Source organism: Rana temporaria, chromosome 9 (assembly GCF_905171775.1).
Source record: "Rana temporaria chromosome 9, aRanTem1.1, whole genome shotgun sequence".
NCBI classification, from domain to species: Eukaryota; Metazoa; Chordata; class Amphibia; order Anura; family Ranidae; genus Rana; species Rana temporaria.
This window is the reverse complement of record NC_053497.1, coordinates 3,663,696-3,686,110: the sequence shown is the minus strand read 5'-3', so window position 1 is coordinate 3,686,110 and position 22,415 is coordinate 3,663,696. Positions and strand designations below refer to the sequence as shown.

Sequence of the window (22,415 nt, the reverse complement as noted above, 5' to 3'; positions counted from 1 at the left end):
GAGAAAAAAGGATTTTTGTACTCACCGTAAAATCCATTTCTCTGAGTTCATGGACGGACACAGCACCCACCCCTCCTTTTGTTTGTACTGCTTGTTTACGAACTGAGGCTGCAGAGCAGAGAATGGGGGATGTACCCGGGGGATCCGCCCCCTGGGAGGTGCTGTGCTGAGAGAAGTGTTGCTGTTTTCTGCCTAGTCTCTCCTGAGAGGAAGGATAACAACCCTAAGGTCCATGCTGCTGTGTCCGTCCATGAACTCGGAGAAATGGATTTTACGGTGAGTACAAAAATCCTATTTATTTTTTTGTCATCTGTGTCCCCATTGGGGAGATTTCTCTTTATTTCCAGTCCCACAGTCACGACAGGAAGTGAGGGGGAAATTCCACCAGAGCGGTTGTCATCAGAAAGTAGAACTATTGGGAAATGTTTATTTTTTGCCATCTGTGTCCCCATTGGGGGAGATTTCCCATCACTTCGTGTCCCATAGACACAACAGGAAGTGAAAGGAAAATTCTGCAAAGGGAAGGAATCCCAGAACCAGTGTCCCCATTGGAAGATTTCCCTTCACTTCCTGTCCCACAGTCACAACAGGAAGTGACAGGAAATTCTTCTAAAGCGGTTGTCACCAGAAAGTAAAATTATAGGCAAAAGTTGTTTTTTTGCCATCTGTGTCCCCATTGGGTGAGATTTCCCATCACTTCCTGTCCCATAGCCAAAACAGGAAGTGAGAGGAGATCCCTCCAAAATCGGTTGTTCTTAAAAAGTAGAACTATAGGCATTTTTTATTATTTTTTTGCCATCTGTGTCCCCATTGGGAAAATTTCCAGTCCCACAGTCGCGACAGGAAGTGAGGGGGAAATTCCTCCAAAGCTGTTGTCACCAGAAAGTAGAACTATAGGGAAATGTTTATTTTTTGACATCTGTGTCCCCAATGGGGGAGATTTCCCATCACTTCCTGTCCCATAGACACATCAGGAAGTGAGAGGAAAATTCTGCAAAGGGAAGGAAACCCAGAACCAGTGTCCCCATTGGAAGATTTCCCTTCACTTCCTGTCCCATAATCACAACAGGAAGTGATGGGAAATTCCTCCATAGTAAAACCATAGGCAAAAGTCTATTTTTTGCCATCTGTGTCCCCATTGGAAGATTTCCCATCATTTCCAGTCACGGCAGGAAGTGGCCATCTATTCCTGTTCTGGTGACAACCCAACATTTCGAATTTTCTTTTACTTTCGGTGATAAGGGTCACTGGGGCACAGATCAAAAAAAAAAAAACCTGACAGGGATCCTTGTCCCTCATCAAGAGGTCTTCCAGTGGGGACAACATTTCTAGGGACACCTAAGAGGGGAATCCCCTCCCCCTGCAATATTTCATCTCATTTCCTGTTTTGGGAGAGGAAGTGAAGGGAAATATCCCAAATGGGACACGGATACATATTTTAAAAACAAATAATAACCTGGCAGAGGTTCTAACTCTTCCCTAGCCGAAACAGGAAGTGAAAGGAAATCCCAGAACTAGTGTCCCCCCCCTCATTGGAAAATTTTCTGTCTATTCCTGTTCTGGTGACAACCCACAATGTGAGATTTACTTTCCCTTTCGGTGACAACGGTCACAAGGACAATAGAGGAGATGAATCTCCCTAATGGGGACACAGACAGCAATAACAACTGGACAGGGAGATTAATTCCTCCCCAAGAAGAGGCGAGAGGAAAGAGTAAGGGAGGGTTAGAACCCTTGTCAGGTTCCCATCACTTCCTGTCCCAAAGCCAAAACAGGAAGTGAGGGGAAATCCCTCCAATGTGGTTGTCACCAGAAAGAAGAACTATAGGCAAACGGCAAAAAATAAAATAAACGTTTGCCTATAGTTCTACTTTCTGCTGACAACCACATTGGAGGGATTTCCTCTCACTTCCTGTTTTGGCTATGGGACAGGAAGTGAAGGGAAATCTTTAAGGACACTGATTCTGGGATTCCCTCACTTTGGAGGTATTTCCTATTACTTCCTGTTTTAGTCAAGGGACAGAAGTGAAGGGAAATCTCTCCAATGGGGACTGGTGACAACCAGGGATTCCCTCCCACTTCCTTATTTTATGCTAGAGAGCAGGAAGTGAGGGGAAACCTTCAAATGGGGACACCGATTCTGGGATAGCCTCACTTTGGAGGGATTTCCTCTCACTTCCTGTTTTGGCTATGGCACAGGAAGTGAAGGGAAATCTTCAAATGGGGACCCTAATTCTGGCTTTGGAGGGATTTCCTATCACTTCCTGTTTTGGCTTTAAAGCAGGAAGTGAAGGAAAATCTTTCAATGGTTCTGGGATTCTCTCACTTTGGAGAGATTTCCTATCACTTCCTGTTTTAGTCATGGAACGGGAAGTGAAGGGAAATATTGAAATGGAGACATTGATTCTGGGATAGCCTCACTTTGCGGGAATTTTCTCACTTCCTGTTTTGGCTATAGAACAGGAATTTAAGGAAAATCTTTAAATGGGGACACTGATTCTGGGATGGCCTCACTTTGGAGGGATTTCCTATTACTTCCTGTTTTAGTCAAGGGACAGAAGTGAAGGGAAATCTCTCCAATGGGATACAGATAGATTGGAGGGCAGGGGGGGGGGGGCAGACAGGGGTTCTAACACTCCCTTACACTATCCAAAATGAACTAGTTGACAGTTGTCCCTGAAACAGGTGTCCCCATTGGAAGATTTACCTTCATCTCTTGAGGGATTTGAACCCTTTTCCGGTTTTTGAAAGAAAGAAAATCACAGTTTTTTGGGTTGTCACCGGAACATTAATACACTGAAGTCTTCCAATGGGGACATTAGCTCTGGATTTCTCATTTTCCTCTCACTTCCTGTTTTGGCTATGGGACAGGAAGTAAAGGGAAATCCTTCAATGGGGACACTGTTCCCTCGTTTTGGAGGGATATTCTCTCACTTCCTGTTGTGACAATGGGACAGGAAGTGAAGGGAAACCCTCCAATAGGGAGACACATGGCAAAAAAATAAAAAAAAACATCTGTCTCCCCATTGGAGGGTTTCCCTTCACTTCCTGTCCCATTGTCACAACAGGAAGTGAGAGAATATCCCTCCAAAGCGAGGGAACCTCGGAGCCAGTGTCCCCATTGGAGGATTTCCCTCTACTTCCTGTCCCATAGCCAAAACAGGAAGTGAGAGGAAAATGAGAAATCCAGAGCTAATGTCCCCATTGGAAGACTTCAGTGTATTAATGTTCCGGTGACAACCCAAAAAAATGGAATTTTCTTTCAAAAACCTGAAAAGGGTTCAAATCCCTCAAGAGATGAAGGTAAATCTTCCAATGGGGACACCTGTTTCAGGGACAACTGTCAACTAGTTCATTTTGGATAGTGTAAGGGAGTGTTAGAACCCCTGTCTCCCCCCCCCCTGCCCTCCAATCTATCTGTATCCCATTGGAGAGATTTCCCTTCACTTCCTGTCCCTTGACTAAAACAGGAAGTAATAGGAAATCCCTCCAAAGTGAGGCCATCCCAGAATCAGTGTCCCCATTTAAAGATTTTCCTTCACTTCCTGTTCTATAGCCAAAACAGGAAGTGAGAAAATTCCCGCAAAGTGAGGCTATCCCAGAATCAATGTCCCCGTTTGAATATTTCCCTTCACTTCCCGTTCCATGACTAAAACAGGAAGTGATAGGAAATCTCTCCAAAGTGAGAGAATCCCAGAACCATTGAAAGATTTTCCTTCACTTCCTGCTCTAAAGCCAAAACAGGAAGTGAGAGGAAATCCCTCCAAAGTGAGGCTATCCCAGAATCGGTGACCCATTTGAAGATTTCCCCTCACTTCCTGCTCTCTAGCATAAAAGAGGAAGTGGGAGGGAATCCCTGGTTGTCCCCATTGGAAGATTTCCTCTCTCTTCCTGTTCCAGTGACAACCCATCATTTCTTTCACTCTCGGTGATAAGTCATGGGGGGTGGGCGGGGGCACGGGAAGCAATAAAAACATGAAAGAGGTCGAGGACAGTTTTGCGGGGGTCAGCTGTCTAAGAGGAGAACCCCCTCCTTCATGCTGGTAGATTTTATCTCACTTCCTGTTGTGTCTTAGGAAACAGGAAGTGAAGAGATTATCTACGTCATTTGATTTGTTGATTGGACGTTTCTAGAAATATCCTGCTCAGGGCTCCTCCTCTCTTCCTGCAGCCATGTATAAGCTGGACCTGCCCGCAGATCCCAAAGAAACAGCAGCCATAGAAAGGAGAAGAAATATGGAACAGCAAAGGCAAAGCCGGATCTTCAACGCAAAAGTCCGGACGATTGGGGTAGGCTGGCTCCTCCTCCTGAATTATGGCCCCTCCCCCTTCTATCTGATCCTTTTTATACCCGCTGTGCCCTGTGTAGGTGGATGTTCCCACGCTGGAGAGACAGACGGAAGAACGGAAGGCGATGGAGGGACTGGAGAGAGCCCGGGACCGGGCATTCGGTGAGCCTTCCACGTTCATACGCTCAGCGGGCCAATCAGCAGCTCTACAAGTATATTCCTCTAACACTGAGGGGGGGTCTATTTATAAACATTCGTTGGACGAACGTCAGAAACATTCGTGAAAGTTGCTTTAAATGTTCCCGTAATTTTTCTAATGGAGTAATTCCTAGATAGTCAGCGCCATCTAGTGGCCAAATGCCGTATATTCAGTATTTCCGAAACACTATACCAACTTTTGGCCACTAGATGGCGCTGACAACGTAGGAATTACTCCATTAGGAAAATTACGGGGAAACGTCATCCGGCTTGCAGGAAATGTTTCTGACGCTCGGCCAACAAATGTTTTATAAACCGGCCTCTGATAGGAGACGCTCTGCTGCTCTTCTGTCCCCACCCCACTTCTCATCCATCAATGTAGCATTGTGCGGCTTTCAAGGCGGCGGCGGCCATATTGGAGGAGGTGCAAGTTATCACAGGACGGCTCTTACCTGTTCCTCGTCTGAAAAGCAATCCGCTGTGAATCACTTTTCAGAGAATGTTGGTCAGGTTGACGTCACCTCCATTCTCCCCCCTTACATCATGGTCCCCATTCAGAGTTCCCCCTTTACATCAGGGTCCCCATCAGAGTTCCCCCCTTACATCAGTGTCCCCATCAGAGTTCCCCCCTTACATCAGTGTCCCCATCAGAGTTCCCCCCTTACATCAGTGTCCCCATCAGAGTTCCCCCCTTACATCAGTGTCCCCATCAGAGTTCCCCCCTTACATCAGTGTCCCCATCAGAGTTCCCCCCTTACATCAGTGTCCCCATCAGAGTTCCCCCCTTACATCAGTGTCCCCATCAGAGTTCCCCCCTTACATCAGTGTCCCCATCAGAGTTCCCCCCTTACATCAGTGTCCCCATCAGAGTTCCCCCCTTACATCAGGGTCCCCATCAATGCCCCCCTTACATCAGGGTCCCCATCAATGCCCCCCTTACATCAGTGTCCCCATCAATGCCCCCCTTACATCAGGGTCCCCATCAATGCCCCCCTTACATTAGGGTCCCCATCAATGCCCCCCTTACATCAGTGTCCCCCCCCCCTTACATCAGTGCCCCCCCCCCCTTACATCAGTGTCCCCCCCCCCTTACATCAGTGTCCCCCCCCCCTTACATCAGTGTCCCCATCAGAGTCCCCCCCCCTTACATTAGTGTCCCCATCAGAGTCCCCCCCCCCCTTACATCAGTGTCCCCCCCCCCTTACATTAGTGTCCCCATCAGAGTCCGCCACCCCCCTTACATTAGTGTCCCCATCATAGTCCGCCCCCCCCCCCTTACATTAGTGTCCCCATCAGAGTCCGCCCCCCCCCCTTACATCAGTGTCCCCATCAGAGTCCCCCCCCTTACATCAGAGTCCCCATCAGAGTCCCCCCCTTCCATCAGAGTCCCCCCCTTCCATCAGAGTCCCCCCTCAGTTTCCATTCACATCTATGCAGTTTGCTTCTGAGCGTTTCTGCTGTGGTTTTTGCGGGTTTTTTACTGCGATTTCGTCAGGATTTGCGTTTGGCATTTTTTTTTTATGGCAAATTTGATGGCAGATTAAAAAAACGCAAAATCACGGTAAAAAAACACAATACATGCTTTTCTGCAGCTTCTCCATTGATTGTCTATTGAAACAAAAAAAAAACAGAAACAGCGTTTTGCATTTCAAAAAATCCCCGCCCCTTTCCAAAAACGCATTGAAGTGAACGAGTTCCATAGGAATCCATGTTAAAAATAAATGTCCTGCAGTTCTAAAAAAAAAAAAGCATGAAAAACGCATTGGTGTGAATGACATCACAGTCCTCATCAGTCTCCCCCTTTTATATTAGAGTCCTCATCGGAGTCCATCCCCCTCCTCACTTAAAGTGGAGCTCCTCCCAAAAGGGAAAAGTCTGCTTTAAGTCCTCCTCCCCCACTCCGGGGGGCGGCAAAGATTTATACTGGGAGGAGGGGGGCATTTCAGCAGGGGGCAGATTTATACTGGGAGGAGGGGGATTTTCAGCAGGGGGCAGATTTATACTGGCAGGAGGGGGAATTGTATGCAGTGGGCAGATTTATACTGGGAGGAGAGGGAATTGTATGCAGTGGGCAGATTTATACTGGGAGGAGAGGGAATTGTATGCAGTGGGCAGATTTATACTGGGAGGAGAGGGAATTGTATGCAGTGGGCAGATTTATACTGGGAGGAGAGGGAATTGTATGCAGTGGGCAGATTTATACTGGGAGGAGGAGGAATTTTATGCAGTGGGCAGATTTATACTGGGAGGAGGGGGGATTTCAGCAGGGGCAGATTTATACTGGGAGGAGGGGGATTTTCAGCAGGGGGCAGATTTATACTGGGAGGAGAGGGAATTGTATGCAGTGGGCAGATTTATACTGGGAGGAGGAGGAATTTTATGCAGTGGGCAGATTTATACTGGGAGGAGGGGGGATTTCAGCAGGGGCAGATTTATACTGGGAGGAGGGGGAATTTTATGCAGTGGGCAGATTTATACTGGGAGGAGGAGGAATTTTATACTGGGAGGAGGGGGGATTTTCTGCAGGGGGCAGATTTATACTGGGAGGAGAGGGAATTTTATGCAGGGGGCAGATTTATACTGGGAGGAGGGGGATTTTATGCAGGGGGCAGATTTATACTGCGAGGAGGAGGATTTTATGCAGGGGGCAGATTTATACTGGGAGGAGGGGGATTTTATGCAGGGGGCAGATTTATACTGCGAGGAGGAGGATTTTATGCAGGGGGCAGATTTATACTGGGAGGAGGGGGATTTTATGCAGGGGGCAGATTTATACTTGGAGGAGGGGGACATTGGCTCTGACCTTTGTATAAACGGATATATATACACCTTGTATTGCAGACGCGGACAGACAGCGGTGCGATAAGATCGCCATGATGCTGGAAGAAAGGGAGGGTCAGGTCGCCCGGGATCTGGATAAAGCCGTGCTGCAATTCAGAGAGCAGCACCAGCAGCCCGGGACCAGGAGGGAATATGACCTGTACGACCCGGACGCACTGAAGAAGGAGCGGCCCGCCCGCGTCGGCGACCACGATCCCCGCTGTGGGCCCGCCAGCTTACAGAAGCTTGCCGGAGAAGACCTGAGCGAGAAGGAGAGAAAGAAGCTGCAGGCGGAGCTTTCTAGGAAGTGGCTGTCAGACCAGAAAGAAGAGAGGAAGAGGAGCGAGGCGCAGAAAAAATACGCCGGTCAGTTGGAACGATCGAATGGAAACATTTAGCCCCCCGGTTCACATTGATGTGAAATCGGACGGGAATCGGATTGCATGGCTGAATTTGCATCGCATGTGATGCGCATAGGGATGCGGTGCGATTCCTGTGCGAATCACATGCAGCGTCCCGCACTGCACAAGTGTAAACCCGGGCTTAAAACCTAACTACACCTACAATGTCCCTTTAATAGTAATACCCAAACCCAGGGCTGGGGGCGCTGTATTCCCATCTCAGCCATTCACAGTAAGCTTTGTACTCTATAAATGAATACAAAGTCTCCTGATTGGCTGAGGTGAAGAACGGGATAGCATTTGCTCATTGTTCCACCTCAGCCATATACAGTATACAGCTCTGTGCTCCCCAACAGTAGGAGGAGAACTTTTTTTCCCCCTCCCGGGGCAAAATAGAATTGGGCTGAGTGCGGCTCAGCCATTCACAGACCGCTTTGTATTTTATCAATGAATACAAAGCCTCCTCTGACTTGCTGAGGTGGAGAATGTGATATCATTTGCTCACCTTTCCACCTCCACCAATCAAAGGAAGTTTTGTATTCATTCATAGATTACAAAACTTACCGTGAATGGCTAAGCAGCATTTAGCCCGGCTCTATTTCGTTTTTCCAGGAGGGAGGGGGAAGTTCTCATCCCAACGCCGAAACAGCGCTGTACAGCGAAGACTACATACAGGTAAAACAGAGCGCCCAACAAGCTCACCTATTGGTGCAGCAAATAGCTTATTTGGGCCTCCATGACCTTTATCTTGGGCCTCCTTGGTCGGGTTGCCACCTCATTCCTTTAAATCCGAACACATAATAATTACACAGGTTCTGTGGCTGATTAAGGTGGTAACTGAACTCGCTTGGTGCCTTATCTGCAATAAATTAGCCTCAGAACCTGTGTAATTCATATGTGTTCAGGTTTAAAGGGATGAGGTGGCAACTCTACATCTTACCCTTAGTTTGGGACTCCTTGGCCTTTAGCTTGGGTCTCCTTGGTCGGGTTGCCACCTCATGCCTTTAAATCCGACTCCTTGGCCCTAAGTTTGGGACGCCTTGGCCCTTAGCTTGAGCCTCCTTGGCCCTTAGCTTGAGCCTCCTTGGCCCTTAGCTTGAGCCTCCTTGGCCCTAAGTTTGGGACTCCTTGGCCCCAAAAAACTATTACCGTATTTATCGGTGTATACCGCGCACTTTTTTGCCCTGAAAATCAGGGCAAAATCGTGGGTGCGCGGTATACGCTGATACCCGCTTTCCTGCGCCGAGTTTGAACACTGCGCCGGCATATACCGAGCGCAGTACACTCGTGTATAGTCGGGCAGGCTCGGCCCCTCTCGCGCTCACGTCCAGGACGTGAGAGCGAGAGTAGCCGAGCCTGCCCGAGTGTACTGCGCTCGGTATATGCCGGCGCAGTGTTCAAACTCGGCGCGGGGATCGAGCGGCAGCGGGGAGGACAGCCTAAGGACGCCGGACCCGACGAAGAGGACGCCGGACCAGACGAGGCCGCCGATGGATGCCGCGCAAGACACCAAAACTGTAAGTAGTAAAATGTAATAAAATGTTTTTTTTTACAGGAATGTCGGGTCCACTTTAGGGGTGCGCGCTATACGCCGGAGCGCGCAATACCCCGATAAATACGGTAAATAGGACGACATCCAATGTGGAGTTCAGTTTTAAAGAGACCCTGTCACCTTGATATAAAAATCAAAGAGCTTGATTCATGATATTTCCCTGTCCCACTGTCTGTGCGTCTGTCTCCTTTGTATGCCCCCCCCCCCCCCGCTCCCTATGGTTCCTGATGTAGGGACTGGTGAAAGGAACCACAGCGCTAATTGGGGGGGGGGGGGGGGACCAGGCAAGTCAACCTGCGGCCCTCCAGCTGTTGCGGAACTACAAGTCCCATCATGCCTCTGCCTGTGGGAGTCATGCTTGTAACGGTCAGCTTTGCAAAGCCTCATGGGACTTGTAGTTCTGTAACAGATGGAGGGCCGCAGGTTGAGCGCCCACGTCAGGCAGCGGTATTTCAGGAATACAGAGGAGAACAGCAGCATGGACAGTGGGATGGGGAAAAAATATGAGGACCCCTCTACCTGCCAAAAGTAGAGACGGAGTACTTGCCTTTCCTGATGTCTGTGCCACCCCATAACCTATAACTGGCATTTGCAGCAAGGTGCCCATAAAAAGGCAACGCATGTCCCAAACAAAAGATTTCCCAGCACACTTACCAGCCAGCCTGCAAAACACCCCAATTGGCTCCTGTCTAACAGTCGATAAAACAGATGGTTTGCTTATGAATGATCTTGGACTATGTGCACTTCCCAGATGAATTGTATGATAAGAAGAGGGTGGAGCTGGATGAGAGAGCGCAGCATCTGACCAAGATGGAAGAAGAATGCCGAAAGGCTGTGAATATGGCCGTCACTAACATCAACCAAGCGCTGGTAAGTCGCACAGACCGCAGCATGTTATACCTGAATAAATATGCGAAGAGTGGCCCTGAACCTCCTCTTCTGTGGTCCCTCGCTGGCACTCTAGGCTCCTCTTCTCAGTGCCCCCGCCATATGAAGCTGCTTCCTATGGGGTGCACCTGCAGGCTTGCTCCAATGCCAGGCTGTGCGTGTCTATAGACACACAAAGTGCCGCTCAGCCCCATCCCTCGCTGAATTTGTTGGACAGAAGAAAAAGTAGACGGCTTCCGTTGCTGCCTCTGTCCTGTGGGGAGAAAAAGAGACCAGCGCCGCTGGAGACGGGCACAACATGACGGGCACATCGCTGGAGACGGGCACATCGCTGGAGACGGGCACAACATGACGGGCACATCGCTGGAGACGGGCACAACATGACGGGCACATCGCTGGAGACGGGCACATCGCTGGAGACTGGCACATCGTGACGGGCACATCGCTGGAGACGGGCACATCGCTAGAGACGGGCACATCGCTAGAGACGGGCACATCGCTGGTGACGGGCACATCGCTGGAGACGGGCACATCGTGACAGGCACATCGCTGGAGACGGGCACAACATGACGAGCACATCGCTGGAGACGGGCACAACATGACGGGCACATCGCTGGAGACGGGCACAACATGACAGGCACATCGCTGGAGACGGGCACAACATGACGGGCACATCGCTGGAGACGGGCACAACATGCCGGACACATCGCTGGAGACGGGCACAACATGACAGGCACATCGCTGGAGACGGGCACATCGCTGGAGACGGGCACAACATGACAGGCACATCGCTGGAGACGGGCACAACATGACGGGCACATCGCTGGAGACGGGCACAACACAGGATTGAGTGAGGACTCGGGTAAGTATAAAGGGGTGAGGGGGGGTAATACTTCCACTAGAACATGTTTTTACTTTATTAATGCAGGGATTGCATTAAAGTGATATTAAAGGCTTTTCTATTTTTGTCTTTTTTAAATAGTAAACACTTACCTGCTCTGTAATGGTTTTGCACAGAGAAGCCCCCAATCCTCCCCTTCTCGGGGTGCCTCCCTGGCGCTCTTGGCCTCTCCCTCCGGCCGAGTGCCCCCAGAGCAAGCAGCTTGCAATAAGGGCACCCAAGCAGGCTCATTCACGTGCCACAGGCTCTGCGTGAACATTCACACAAAGAGCCGTGGCTTGGCCCCATCCCCTCTTTCTCCTCATTGGCTCAGTGTCTGTGATTGACAGCAGTGGGAGCCAATGACTCCTGCTGCTGTCTCAGCCAATGGGGAGGGAGAATCCTCGGAGAGCTGATAAGGCTGTATTTATGTGCCCTGATAGCCACTGATGAGGCGGCAATGACAGGCAGCTCTGGTGGGTACTGACAGGCAGCTCTGGTGGGTACTGACGGGCAGCTCTGGTATGCGGCACTGTTGGGCACTAAAAGGCGGCACTGGTGGGCACTGACAGGCAGCACTGGTGGGCACTGACAGGCAGCACTGGTGGGCACTGACAGGCAGATCAGGGCTGGTGGGAGGGGCCAGCAGGGGGCACCCTGCCCCAGTACTTTCAGCCCTGAAGCAAGTAGTGGGAGGAGTTATGTAAATATCAAACCACCTTGATGGGTGGATAGCAGTCTGGAGAAGTGGGTGTTCCTAGGCAGATTGAAGAGCCCCCTAAGGTAATGCTGAGCCGCCATGAACAAAACTGAAATCCAATGAATGAAGGGGGTTAGCTAAGGGATGGTCAGGCTGGGGAGGAAAGGGCTGGATGAAGTTGAGAGTAGAAGTCATATGGTGCAGATTCCTAAACATTGGGGTGTACCTAGGGCACCAGACCGGTCTCTCTACATTATAATGCAGAATTCCATACAACAGTCATCGAATGCACGGATTGGATAATACGGTTTTGGTGATTTAGCATGGCGGGTTCCTTTATCACGACCTCTGTCTGTATCGCCCACCTAGGCCATGGAGTCTTCAGAGCGCAGGAAGCTGGAGAAACAACAGGAAGAAGATAATAATTTTGCAGAGATCTACAACCACCTGACCGGCGACATACTGACGGAGAACCCCGCCGCGGCCGCTAGCTGCTACGGGCCGCACCGCGTTGTGCCGGATCGCTGGAAAGGCATGAGCCCCGAGCAGCTCCAATCCATCCTGGAAATTCAGGAGCAGCAACAGCAGGAGAGACAGGTGGAGTGACCAATCACTGTCATGTTTACTGGGAACAAAAACCAATCGCATCGGGGCTTCTGCTGAAACTGTTTAGCTGATTTAGGCTCGGCTCACACTGCCGCCATTTGTTATGCGACTTGGAAGTTCAAAGTCACATGACAAGTCGCACCCCATTAACAGAGTTACATAAACAGCATCCGGAAAGTATTCACAGTGCTTCACTTTTCAGGCTCCTCCCACATGCACAAGTATCACAGGCTCCTCCCACGTACACAAGTATCACAGGCTCCTCCCATGTAAATAAGTATCACAGGCTCCTCCTATGTACACAAGTATCACAGGCTCCTCCCATGTACATCAGTATCACGGGGCTCCGCCCATGTGCGTTAGTATCAGGGGGCTCCTCCCACGTGCATAAGTATCACAGGCTCCTCCCACGTGCATAAGTATCACAGACTCCTCCCATGTACATAAGTATCACAGGCTTCTCCCACGTACACAAGTATCACAGGCTCCTCCTATGTACACAAGTATCACAGGCTCCTCCCATGTACATAGGTATCACAGGCTCCTCCTATGTACACAAGTATCACAGGCTCCTCCTATGTACACAAGTATCACAGTCTCCTCCTATGTACACAAGTATCACAGGCTCCTCCTATGTACACAAGTATCACAGGCTCCTCCTATGTACACAAGTATCACAGGATCCTCCTATGTACACAAGTATCACAGGCTCCTCCCATGTACATCAGTATCACGGGGCTCCTCCCATGTGCGTCAGTATCAGGGGGCTCCTCCCATGTGCGTCAGTATCAGGGGGCTCCTCCCATGTGCGTCAGTATCACAGGCTTCTCCCATGTACACAAGTATCACAGGCTTCTCCCACGTACACAAGTATCACAGGCTCCTCCCATGTACATAGGTATCACAGGCTCCTCCCATGTACATAGGTATCACAGGCTCCTCCCATGTGCCTAAGTTTTACGGGGCTCCTCCCATGTACATTAGTATCACAGGCTCCTCCCACGTACATTAGTATCACAGGCTCCTCCCACGTACATTAGTATCACAGGCTCCTCCCACGTACATTAGTATCACAGGCTCCTCCCACGTACATTAGTATCACAGGCTCCTCCCACGTACATTAGTATCGCAGGCTCCTCCCACGTACATTAGTATCACAGGCTCCTCCCACGTACATTAGTATCACAGGCTCCTCCCACGTACATATGTATCGCAGGCTCCTCCCACGTACATATGTATCGCAGGCTCCTCCCACGTAATAAGTATCGCAGGCTCCTCCCACGTACATATGTATCGCAGGCTCCTCCCACATACATAAGTATTGCAGGCTCCTCCCCATGTACATTAGTATACAAATATCTGCCTATGTATGACATTTGGTGTTTACAAGTTAAAATCCATATTTTTGGCTAGAAAATTACTTAGAACCCCCAAACATTATATATATATTTTTAGCAGAGAATCTAGAGAATAAAATGGCGATTGTTGCAATATTTTATGTCATACGGTATTTGTGCGGCGGTGTTTTAAACACAACTTTTTGGGAAAAATTTACTTTCATGAATTTTAAAAAAATGAAAAAGTAAAATTAGCCCAATTTTTTTGCATAATGTGAAAGATGATGTTATGCCGAGTAAATAGATACCAAGCATGACACGCTTTATAATTGCACGCACTCGTGGAATGGCGACAAACTACGGTAACTAAAAATCTCCATAGGCGACGCTTTAAACTTTTTTTACGGTTACCAGGTTAGAGTTACAGAGTAGGCCTAGTGCTATAATTATTGCTCTCGTTCTTACGATCGCGGCGATACCTCACATGTGTTATTTGAACACCGTTTTCATATGCGGGCGCGACTTCCGTATGCGCTTTCTTTGCTGCGCAAGCTCGCGGGGAGGGGGGCGCTTTAAAAATTTTTTTTTTTTGTTTTCTTATTTATTTATTTATTTTTTCTAATATTACATTTTTTTTTTTTTTTTTTTACATTTTGATCACTTTTATTGCTGTCACAAGGAATGTAAACATCCCTTGTGACAGCAATAGGTGGTGACAGGTACTCTTTATGGAGGGATCGGGGTCTAAAAGACCTCCGAGCCCTCCTTTGCACTTCAAAGTATTCAGATCGCCGAAAACGGCGATTCTGAATACTGTGTACTTTTTTAAATCCGGCGCCATTGGCAGCCGAGAAACCCGGAAGTGACGTCATGACGCCGCTTCCGTGGTTTCAATGCGCACACTGAATCAAAGCCGTTTACGGCTTTGTTTCAGAGCGCGCCGAGACGCTGGAGGCGCCGGATCGTGGATCGGGTCTCCCGGTGGGACGGGAGGCCAGGTCAGAGCGGCGAGAGGCGGCGGGAGGGGGGGGATGTCCCCTCCCGCTCCTCCGGCATAACAACCGAGCGGCTTTTAGCCGCATCGGTTGTTATGTTTGGAAAGCCGATCGCCCGCTCTAAACAACGGTACCGGGATGATGCCTGCGGCTGCAGGCATCATCCCGGTACAGCCCCTGAAAGCCGAGGACGCATATATGCGTACGCTCGGCGTGAAAGGGTTAAATCTCTCCCTGAGAGAGAGATTTAACCACTTCCATACCAGGCACTTACGCAGCTTCCCGCCCAAGCCAATTTTCAGCTTTCAGCACTGTCGCACTTTGAATGGCAATTGCGCGGTCATGCTACACTGTACCCAAACAAAATTGGCGTCCTTTTTTCCCCACAAATAGAGCTTTCTTTTGGTGGTATTTGATCACCTCTGCGATTTTTTTTTTTTTGCGCAACAACTAAAAAAAGGCTGAAAATTTGGAAAAAAAATTACGTTTTTATTTTTTTCTGTTAATTTTTTTGTAAATACGTTTTCTCTTTCAATTACGGGCACTGATATGGCGGCACTAATGGGCACCGATGAGATGGCACTGATGGACATCGATGAGGTAGTACTGACGGGCACAGATGAGGTGGCACTGATTGGCGGCGCTGGTATGCGACACTGATGGGCACACATAGGCGGCACTGATGGGCACACATAGGCGGCACTGATGGGCACACATAGGCGGCACTGATGGGCACTCATGGGTGGCACTGGGCACTCATAGGCGGCACAGATGGGCACTCATGGGCGGCACTGATGGATACTTATGGGTGGCACAGATGGGCACTGCTAGGTGGGCACTGGGCATGGATGGGCACTGTGGGGTGGCGCTGATGGACACTGGGGTGGCGCTGATGGACACTGGGGTGGCGCTGATGGACACTGGGGTGGCGCTGATGGACACTGGGGTGGCAGCACTGATTGTTGCCAGTCAGTGCCCATTTGTGGGCACTGACTGGCATCTTTTTTCTTTATGCTTTTTTTTTTTATTTATTTTTTAGACTTGGGCATCCCTGGTGGTCCAGTGTGGCGATCCGAGGGGGGGCTGCGCTGATAAACAATCAGCGCGAACCCCCCCTGTCAGGAGAGCCGCCGATCGGCTATCCTCTACTCGCGTCTTTCAGACGCGAGTGAGGAAGAGCCATCAACGGCTCTTCCTGTTTACATCGTGATCAGCCGTGGTTGGACACGGCTGATCACGTGGTAAAGAGTCTCCGCCGGAGGCTCTTTACCGAGATCGGAGATGCAGGGTGTCAGACTGAACGTCCTGTCAGGATTTCATAACCACTTCCCGGACGTAAATAGGCCGGGCGGGAAGTGGTTAAAGAGGAATTGCAGTCCGCTCACATAATTTGTGATAAAAAAACATCTTTGCCATTCTGAAGCTTCCCTCCAACCACTTTGCATAATATTTTTCATATACTGTGATTCTTTACTTGCCAAACATGTTGCCAAAATCTCCCTCCACCGAGTCTGGCTGCAGCCATTTTAACTGTGGGCAGCTGAAGCAGCTGTCTGTTTACTTCCTGGATTTACACAAAGGCACACCTTTAGCTCTGCAGCTCTCATTGGCCTTCTAATGACTCATCCCCCCCCCTCCCTTCCCGGCAAACTCTCAGGAGAGTGAGAGAGAGAGCTGTGCATGATGTCATCAGCATAGACCAGTGATGGGGAACCTCAGCACCCCAGATGTGTTGGAACTACATTTCCCATGATGCTCATCCACTCTGCAGTGCAGTTGAGCATCATGGAAAATGTTGTTCCAAAACATCTGGGGGGCCGAGATTCCCTATCGCTGATCTAAAACAATGACCAGACAAGAAACAGGAAGTGAGCTGTATAAGGAAACAGGAAGTAGGATGTATAAAAAAACAGGAAGCGGGTTGTATAAAGAAACAGGAAGCGGGCTGTATAAGGAAACAGGAAGTGAGCTGTATAAGGAAACAGGAAGTGAGCTGTATAAGGAAACAGGAAGCGGGCTGTATAAGGAAACAGGAAGCAAGCTGTATAAGGAAACAGGAAGCGGGCTGTATAAGGAAACAGGAAGCGGGCTGTATAAGGAAACAGGAAGCGAGCTGTATAAGGAAACAGGAAGCGGGCTGTAGAAGGAAACAGGAAGCGGGCTGTAGAAGGAAACAGGAAGCGGGCTGTAGAAGGAAACAGGAAGCGGGCTGTAGAAGGAAACAGGAAGCGGGCTGTAGAAGGAAACAGGAAGCAAACTGTAGAAGGATGCGGGCTGTATAAGGAAACGGGCTGTATAAGGAAACAGGAAGCAGGCTGTATAAGGAAACAGGAAGCTGGCTGTATAAGGAAACAGGTAACGGGCTGTATAAGGAAACAGGAAGCGGGCTGTATAAGGAAACAAGAAGCAAGCAGTATAAGGAAGCGGGCTGTATAAGGAAACGGGCTGTATAAGGAAACAGGAAGCGGGCTGTATAAGGAAACAGGAAGCGAGCTGTATAAGGAAACAGGAAGCGGGCTGTATAAGGAAACAAGAAGCAAGCTGTATAAGGAAGCGGGCTGTATAAGGAAACGGGCTGTATAAGGAAACAGGAAGCGGGCTGTATAAGGAAACAGGAAGCGGGCTGTATAAGGAAACAGGAAGCGGGCTGTATAAGGAAACAGGAAGCGGGCTGTATAAGGAAACAGGAAGCGGGCTGTATAAGGAAACAGGAAGCAAGCTGTAGAAGGATGCGGGCTGTATAAGGAAACGGGCTGTATAAGGAAACAGGAAGCGGGCTGTATAAGGAAACAGGAAGCGGGCTGTATAAGGAAACAGGAAGCGGGCTGTATAAGGAAACAGGAAGCGGGCTGTATAAGGAAACAGGAAGCAAGCTGTAGAAGGATGCGGGCTGTATAAGGAAACGGGCTGTATAAGGAAACAGGAAGCGGGCTGTATAAGGAAACAGGAAGCGGGCTGTATAAGAAAACAGGAAGTGGGCTGTGAAAGGAAACAGGAAGCGGGCTGTATAAGGAAACGGGAAGTGGGCTGTATAAGGAAACGGGAAGCGGGCTGTATAAGGAAACAGGAAGCGGGCTGTATAAGGAAACAGGAAGCGGGCTGTAGAAGGAAACAGGAAGCGGGCTGTAGAAGGAAACAGGAAGCGGGCTGTAGAAGGAAACAGGAAGCGGGCTGTAGAAGGAAACAGGAAGCAAACTGTAGAAGGATGCGGGCTGTATAAGGAAACGGGCTGTATAAGGAAACAGGAAGCAGGCTGTATAAGGAAACAGGAAGCTGGCTGTATAAGGAAACAGGAAGCGAGCTGTATAAGGGATTTACTGGAAGAAAAAAAATGTTTTGCTATCCAAAGTTAAAACGACAACAAGGGCAGAAGATTTAATAGATGGAAAGATGGAAAGGACAAAGTCTGCTTTGATGATTGGGGGGTTCTGAGTAATTTTCTAGAAAACAAATGATGATTTTTATTTGTAAGAGGGGAATCGGCCCAGTATGAAAGTGGTTAGATTTGCCCTGTGCTGTCCCTATCGCTAAATTTAGAATGGGGACAGCAGAGCTCAGAGAAGGGGAGGGAGAAGCAGCAAAAGGAGCCAATCAGGGGTGCTACAGTGCAAGGAGCATGTTGATAGGAGGAGAGAGCAGAGTGACAGAGATGAAGTTATCAGTGTGCACCCCAAGTTTCCAGTAATAATACACACGGCTCTTGCATGTGGGCTATATTGGATGATCCCGGAGTTCAGCTTTATAGAATAACAGATTTCCTCATTCTGTTGTGGTTCTCAGAGGCTGAAGGAGGAGGAGAAGCGGGAAGACGTGGAGTGGGACAGGCAGAGGATGCTGGCGGCTCGCGCTGCAATGACATTGGAGCAGCAGGAAGAAGAACTGAACCGGGAGATCAGGAAGAGGACGGATCAGTACAACCAGCAGCTGAGCAGAGAGCAGAGGGCACAGTAAGTGGTCAGCATACAGGGGGCGCCGCACTAAGCAGGACGAACGTAAATGAGGATTTTAGGCTCAAATGTCCACATGATTGCAGCAGGATAGAGGCGCTCCACCAATGAGGAATCAACGATCCAAATGAAACATGTCAGGGGGGGCGTGGCTGAGGCCACATTCATCTACATACTAATGCACTGGGTTGGTGAGCGGCGCCTTTCCTTCTTTTTTCCCATTCTGGCTCTCGTTCCCGCGATCGCGGGTGGCCGGCGGACATCGCAGTCACATGCATCGGGTCCCCCCGCTTTGCAGCTACTCCTTAAAAGGGGCCGACGTACACCTACGGCGATTTGCGGGAACGTGCCGACCTACCGCCGTATAACGATGGCGGCTGGGCGGCAAGTGGTTCTAAAGGCTCAAGGTTTTATACCTTTCTTCATTCTATGCATGAAGGTAAAAATCTTCTCTGAGCAGCACCCCTGTCGTGATCCGGATCCACCTTGGCTCTTCCTCCCTCATTGGCTCCCCCTGCTGTCAGTCATAGCCAGTGAGCCAATGAGGAGGGAGAGGAGGCGGGACAGAGCCACGGCTCTGTGTGTGTGAATAAACACGCAGAGCAGTGGCTCGGGGAGCGAGCCAGCTCGAGTGCCCCCAAAAGCAAACTGCTTTCTGTGGGGGCACCCGACAGGAGGGAAGGGCCAGGAACACCAGCGAGGGACCAGAGAAGAGGAGGATCGGGGCTGCTCTGTGCAAACCCATTATACAGATCAGGCAAGTATGACATGTTAATTATCTTAAAAAAAAAAAAAAATTGCCTTTTAATATCACGTTAATCTTCCTGCTCTCAGGTAACTGCCTGTATAGGAAGTACAGGAAGAGAGATATCCCGAGAGTCTGCAGGAGTCGGACATTGCACCCGCCATCATTGCTCCCGGGTGCAATGCTCTGCAGGATTCTTAGAAAGACACGGACAGACACGTATGGGAGGTGGGGTGTCACAGAGAGACACGTATGGGAGGCAGGGTGTCACAGAGAGACACGTATGGGAGGTGGGGTGTCACGGAGAGACACGTATGGAAGGTGGGGGGTCGCAGAGAGACACGTATGGGAGGTGGGGTGTCACGGACAGACACGTATGGGGGGTGGGGTGTCACAGAGAGACACGTATGGGAGGTGGGGTGTCACGGACAGACACGTATGGGAGGCGGGGTGTCACAGAGAGACACGTATGGGAGGTCGGGTGTCGCGGAGAGACGTGTATGGGAGGTGGGGTGTCGCGGAGAGACACGTATGGGAGGGGGGGTGTCACAGAGAGACACGTATGGGAGGTGGGGTGTCACGGACAGACACGTATGGGGGGTGGGGTGTCACAGAGAGACACGTATGGGAGGTGGGGTGTCACGGACAGACACGTATGGGAGGCGGGGTGTCACGGACAGACACGTATGGGAGGCGGGGTGTCACAGAGAGACACGTATGGGAGGTGGGGTGTCACGGACAGACACGTATGGGAGATCGGGTGTCACGGAGAGACACGTATGGGGGGTGGGGTGTCACGGAGAGACACGTATGGGGGGTGGGGTGTCACGGACAGACACGTATGGGGGGTGGGGTGTCACGGGCAGAGAATAGATCGGGATCTCCTCTAAACGTCATTATTTGTATCTTTTCCAGCCTGGAGTACCTGGAGAAAGTGGTTTACACCAACAACCCCACCGCACATTATCACAGCCAGTTCAACACCACCAGCCGCTGAATAGGACCTCCCCCGACTCCTCCCCCAGCTCCTCCTCCTCCGATGGGACCGCCCGCTCTTGTGAAGGAAGGGCGGAGTCCTCTCAGTGTCTGCGGAGAGAAATAAAAGATGATATTTGATCAGAAACATGGATTCTTGTCTATTCTGTGATTTAATGACTGCAGGGAATCTAAGAACACGTTACATTTAACAGTGGCGGTTCGTCCATAGAGGGCGCTGGAGCGCCGCCCCCTCTGGCTCTCACCGCCACTGAGTGAAATAACATAGATTCATGCATTGCACGAATCTATGTTATTTTCGCCGCTGCCGCTGTTATTCAGATGGTCGGCGCTCAATGTCAGGCCATCTGAATAACGCCAGCTGGTTGGCTGTAGGGAAATGTCTATCAAAGCCAGCGGCTCTGATAGGCTTTCCCAATACAGCCCGGAAGCTTATTCTCGGAGCGCACAGACTGTACGCCCCTTGAATAAGATGACAGGCGTCTCAGCCAATCAGGTTGGCCGGTTCTGGCTACCAGTAACCTGATTGGCTGAGACGCCTGTCAGTCATCGAGGGCGGGAGAAGACATCGTGGGACGTGGATGCCTAAAACCAGTAAGGTAAGTGCCGGGCGGAGGGGGGAGAAAGCAATTTACAGGGCACAGTGGGGACAATTGGCACAGCGGCGACCATTAAAGGGCACAGTGGGGACAATTGGCACAGTGGTGACCATTAAAGGGCACAGTGGTGACAATGTATGGCACAGTGGCTGCGTTTAATGGCATGGCACAGTGGTGACAATGGATGGCACAGTAGCTGCGTTTAATGGCATGGCACAGTGGTGACAATGCATGGCACAGTGGTGACAATGCATGGCACAGTGGTGACAATGCATGGCACAGTAGCTGCGTTTAATGGCATGGCACAGTGGTGCGAATTGATGGCACAGTGGCTGCGTTTGATGGCATGTAACAGTGGCTGCGTTTGGGCACAGTGAGACTGCAATTTTTTTTTCTTTGCGCCCCCCCAAAAATTTTGAGCACCAGCCGCCACTGCGTTACAATCGGATTGCCAACAGCACAGGACAAATACAAGGTCCTGATTGGCTAAGAGTGTGAATGGAGGCGGGATGACATCATCCCGATGCGGCAGCCGGTGCCGTTCCGTAATCGGTGACGTCATCCCGCCTCCCGGATCCATTCACACTCTTAGCCAATCAGGATTTTATATTTGTCCTGTGCTGTTGGCAGATGTTACTACACACAGTACATATAGGTAACTCTTATTATAGGCCCCCCCCCAGCTTGGGGCCTTGTATGATGGAGGGGGGGGGGGCACTGATCCCTGTATGATGGAGGAGGGGGGGTGACTGATCCCTGTATGATGGAGGTAGGGGTCACTGATCCCTGTATGATGGAGGGGGGTCACTGATCCCTGTATGATGGAGGGGGGATGACTGATCCCTGTATGATGGAGGGGGGATGACTGATCCCTGTATGATGGAGGGGGGATGACTGATCCCTGTATGATGGAGGGGGGATGACTGATCCCTGTATGATGGAGGGGGGGGTCACCGATCCGTGTATGATGGAGGGGGGGGTCACCGATCCGTGTATGATGGAGGGGGGGTCACCGATCCGTGTATGATGGAGGGGGGTCACTGATCCCTGTATGATGGAGGGGGGCGGGGCACTGATCCCTGTATGATGGAGGGGGGGTGACTGATCCCTGTATGATGGAGGAAGGGGTCACTGATCCCTGTATGATGGAGGGGGGTCACTGATCCCTGTATGATGGAGGGGGGGGGGTCACTGATCCCTGTATGATGGAGGAGGGGGGTCACTGATCCCTGTATGATGAAGGGGGGGGCACTGATCCCTGTATGATGGAGAGGGGGCACTGATCCTTGTATGATGGAGGAGGGGGGTCACTGATCCTTGTATGATGGAGGAGGGGGGTCACTGATCCCTGTATGATGGAGGGGGGTCACTGATCCCTGTATGATGGAGGAGGGGGGGTGACTGATCCCTGTATGATGGAGAGGGGGGTCACTGATCCCTGTATGATGGAGGGGGGTCACTG

The 22,415-nt window shown here is 50.3% G+C and overlaps 1 protein-coding gene across 1 annotated transcript; it reads left to right on the top strand.

The window, feature by feature from the left end:
- Window positions 1-224: 224 nt before the first annotated feature.
- On the top strand, window positions 225-20,481 carry LOC120913023 (RIB43A-like with coiled-coils protein 2). The gene is made up of 8 exons (XM_040322679.1): window positions 225-276; window positions 4,172-4,290; window positions 4,370-4,451; window positions 7,329-7,673; window positions 10,012-10,130; window positions 12,098-12,325; window positions 18,447-18,613; window positions 20,274-20,481. Exons 2-8 carry the CDS (start codon window positions 4,174-4,176, stop codon window positions 20,353-20,355), a joined length of 1,140 nt encoding a protein of 379 aa, XP_040178613.1. The 5' UTR covers window positions 225-276; window positions 4,172-4,173; the 3' UTR covers window positions 20,356-20,481.
- The last annotated feature ends 1,934 nt before the right edge of the window (window positions 20,482-22,415 follow it).

What these genes read in the sequence shown, in the direction of transcription:
- LOC120913023 (XM_040322679.1), top strand. Translation starts at nt 4,174, where the DNA reads ATGTATAAGCTGGACCTGCCCGCAGATCCCAAAGAAACAGCAGCCATA. An exon ending in GGCGCAGAAAAAATACGCCG is followed by an intron (nt 7,674 to 10,011) that starts GTCAGTTGGAAC and finishes TGCACTTCCCAG; the next exon opens with ATGAATTGTATGATAAGAAG. An exon ending in AGCAGAGAGCAGAGGGCACA is followed by an intron (nt 18,614 to 20,273) that starts GTAAGTGGTCAG and finishes TATCTTTTCCAG; the next exon opens with CCTGGAGTACCTGGAGAAAG.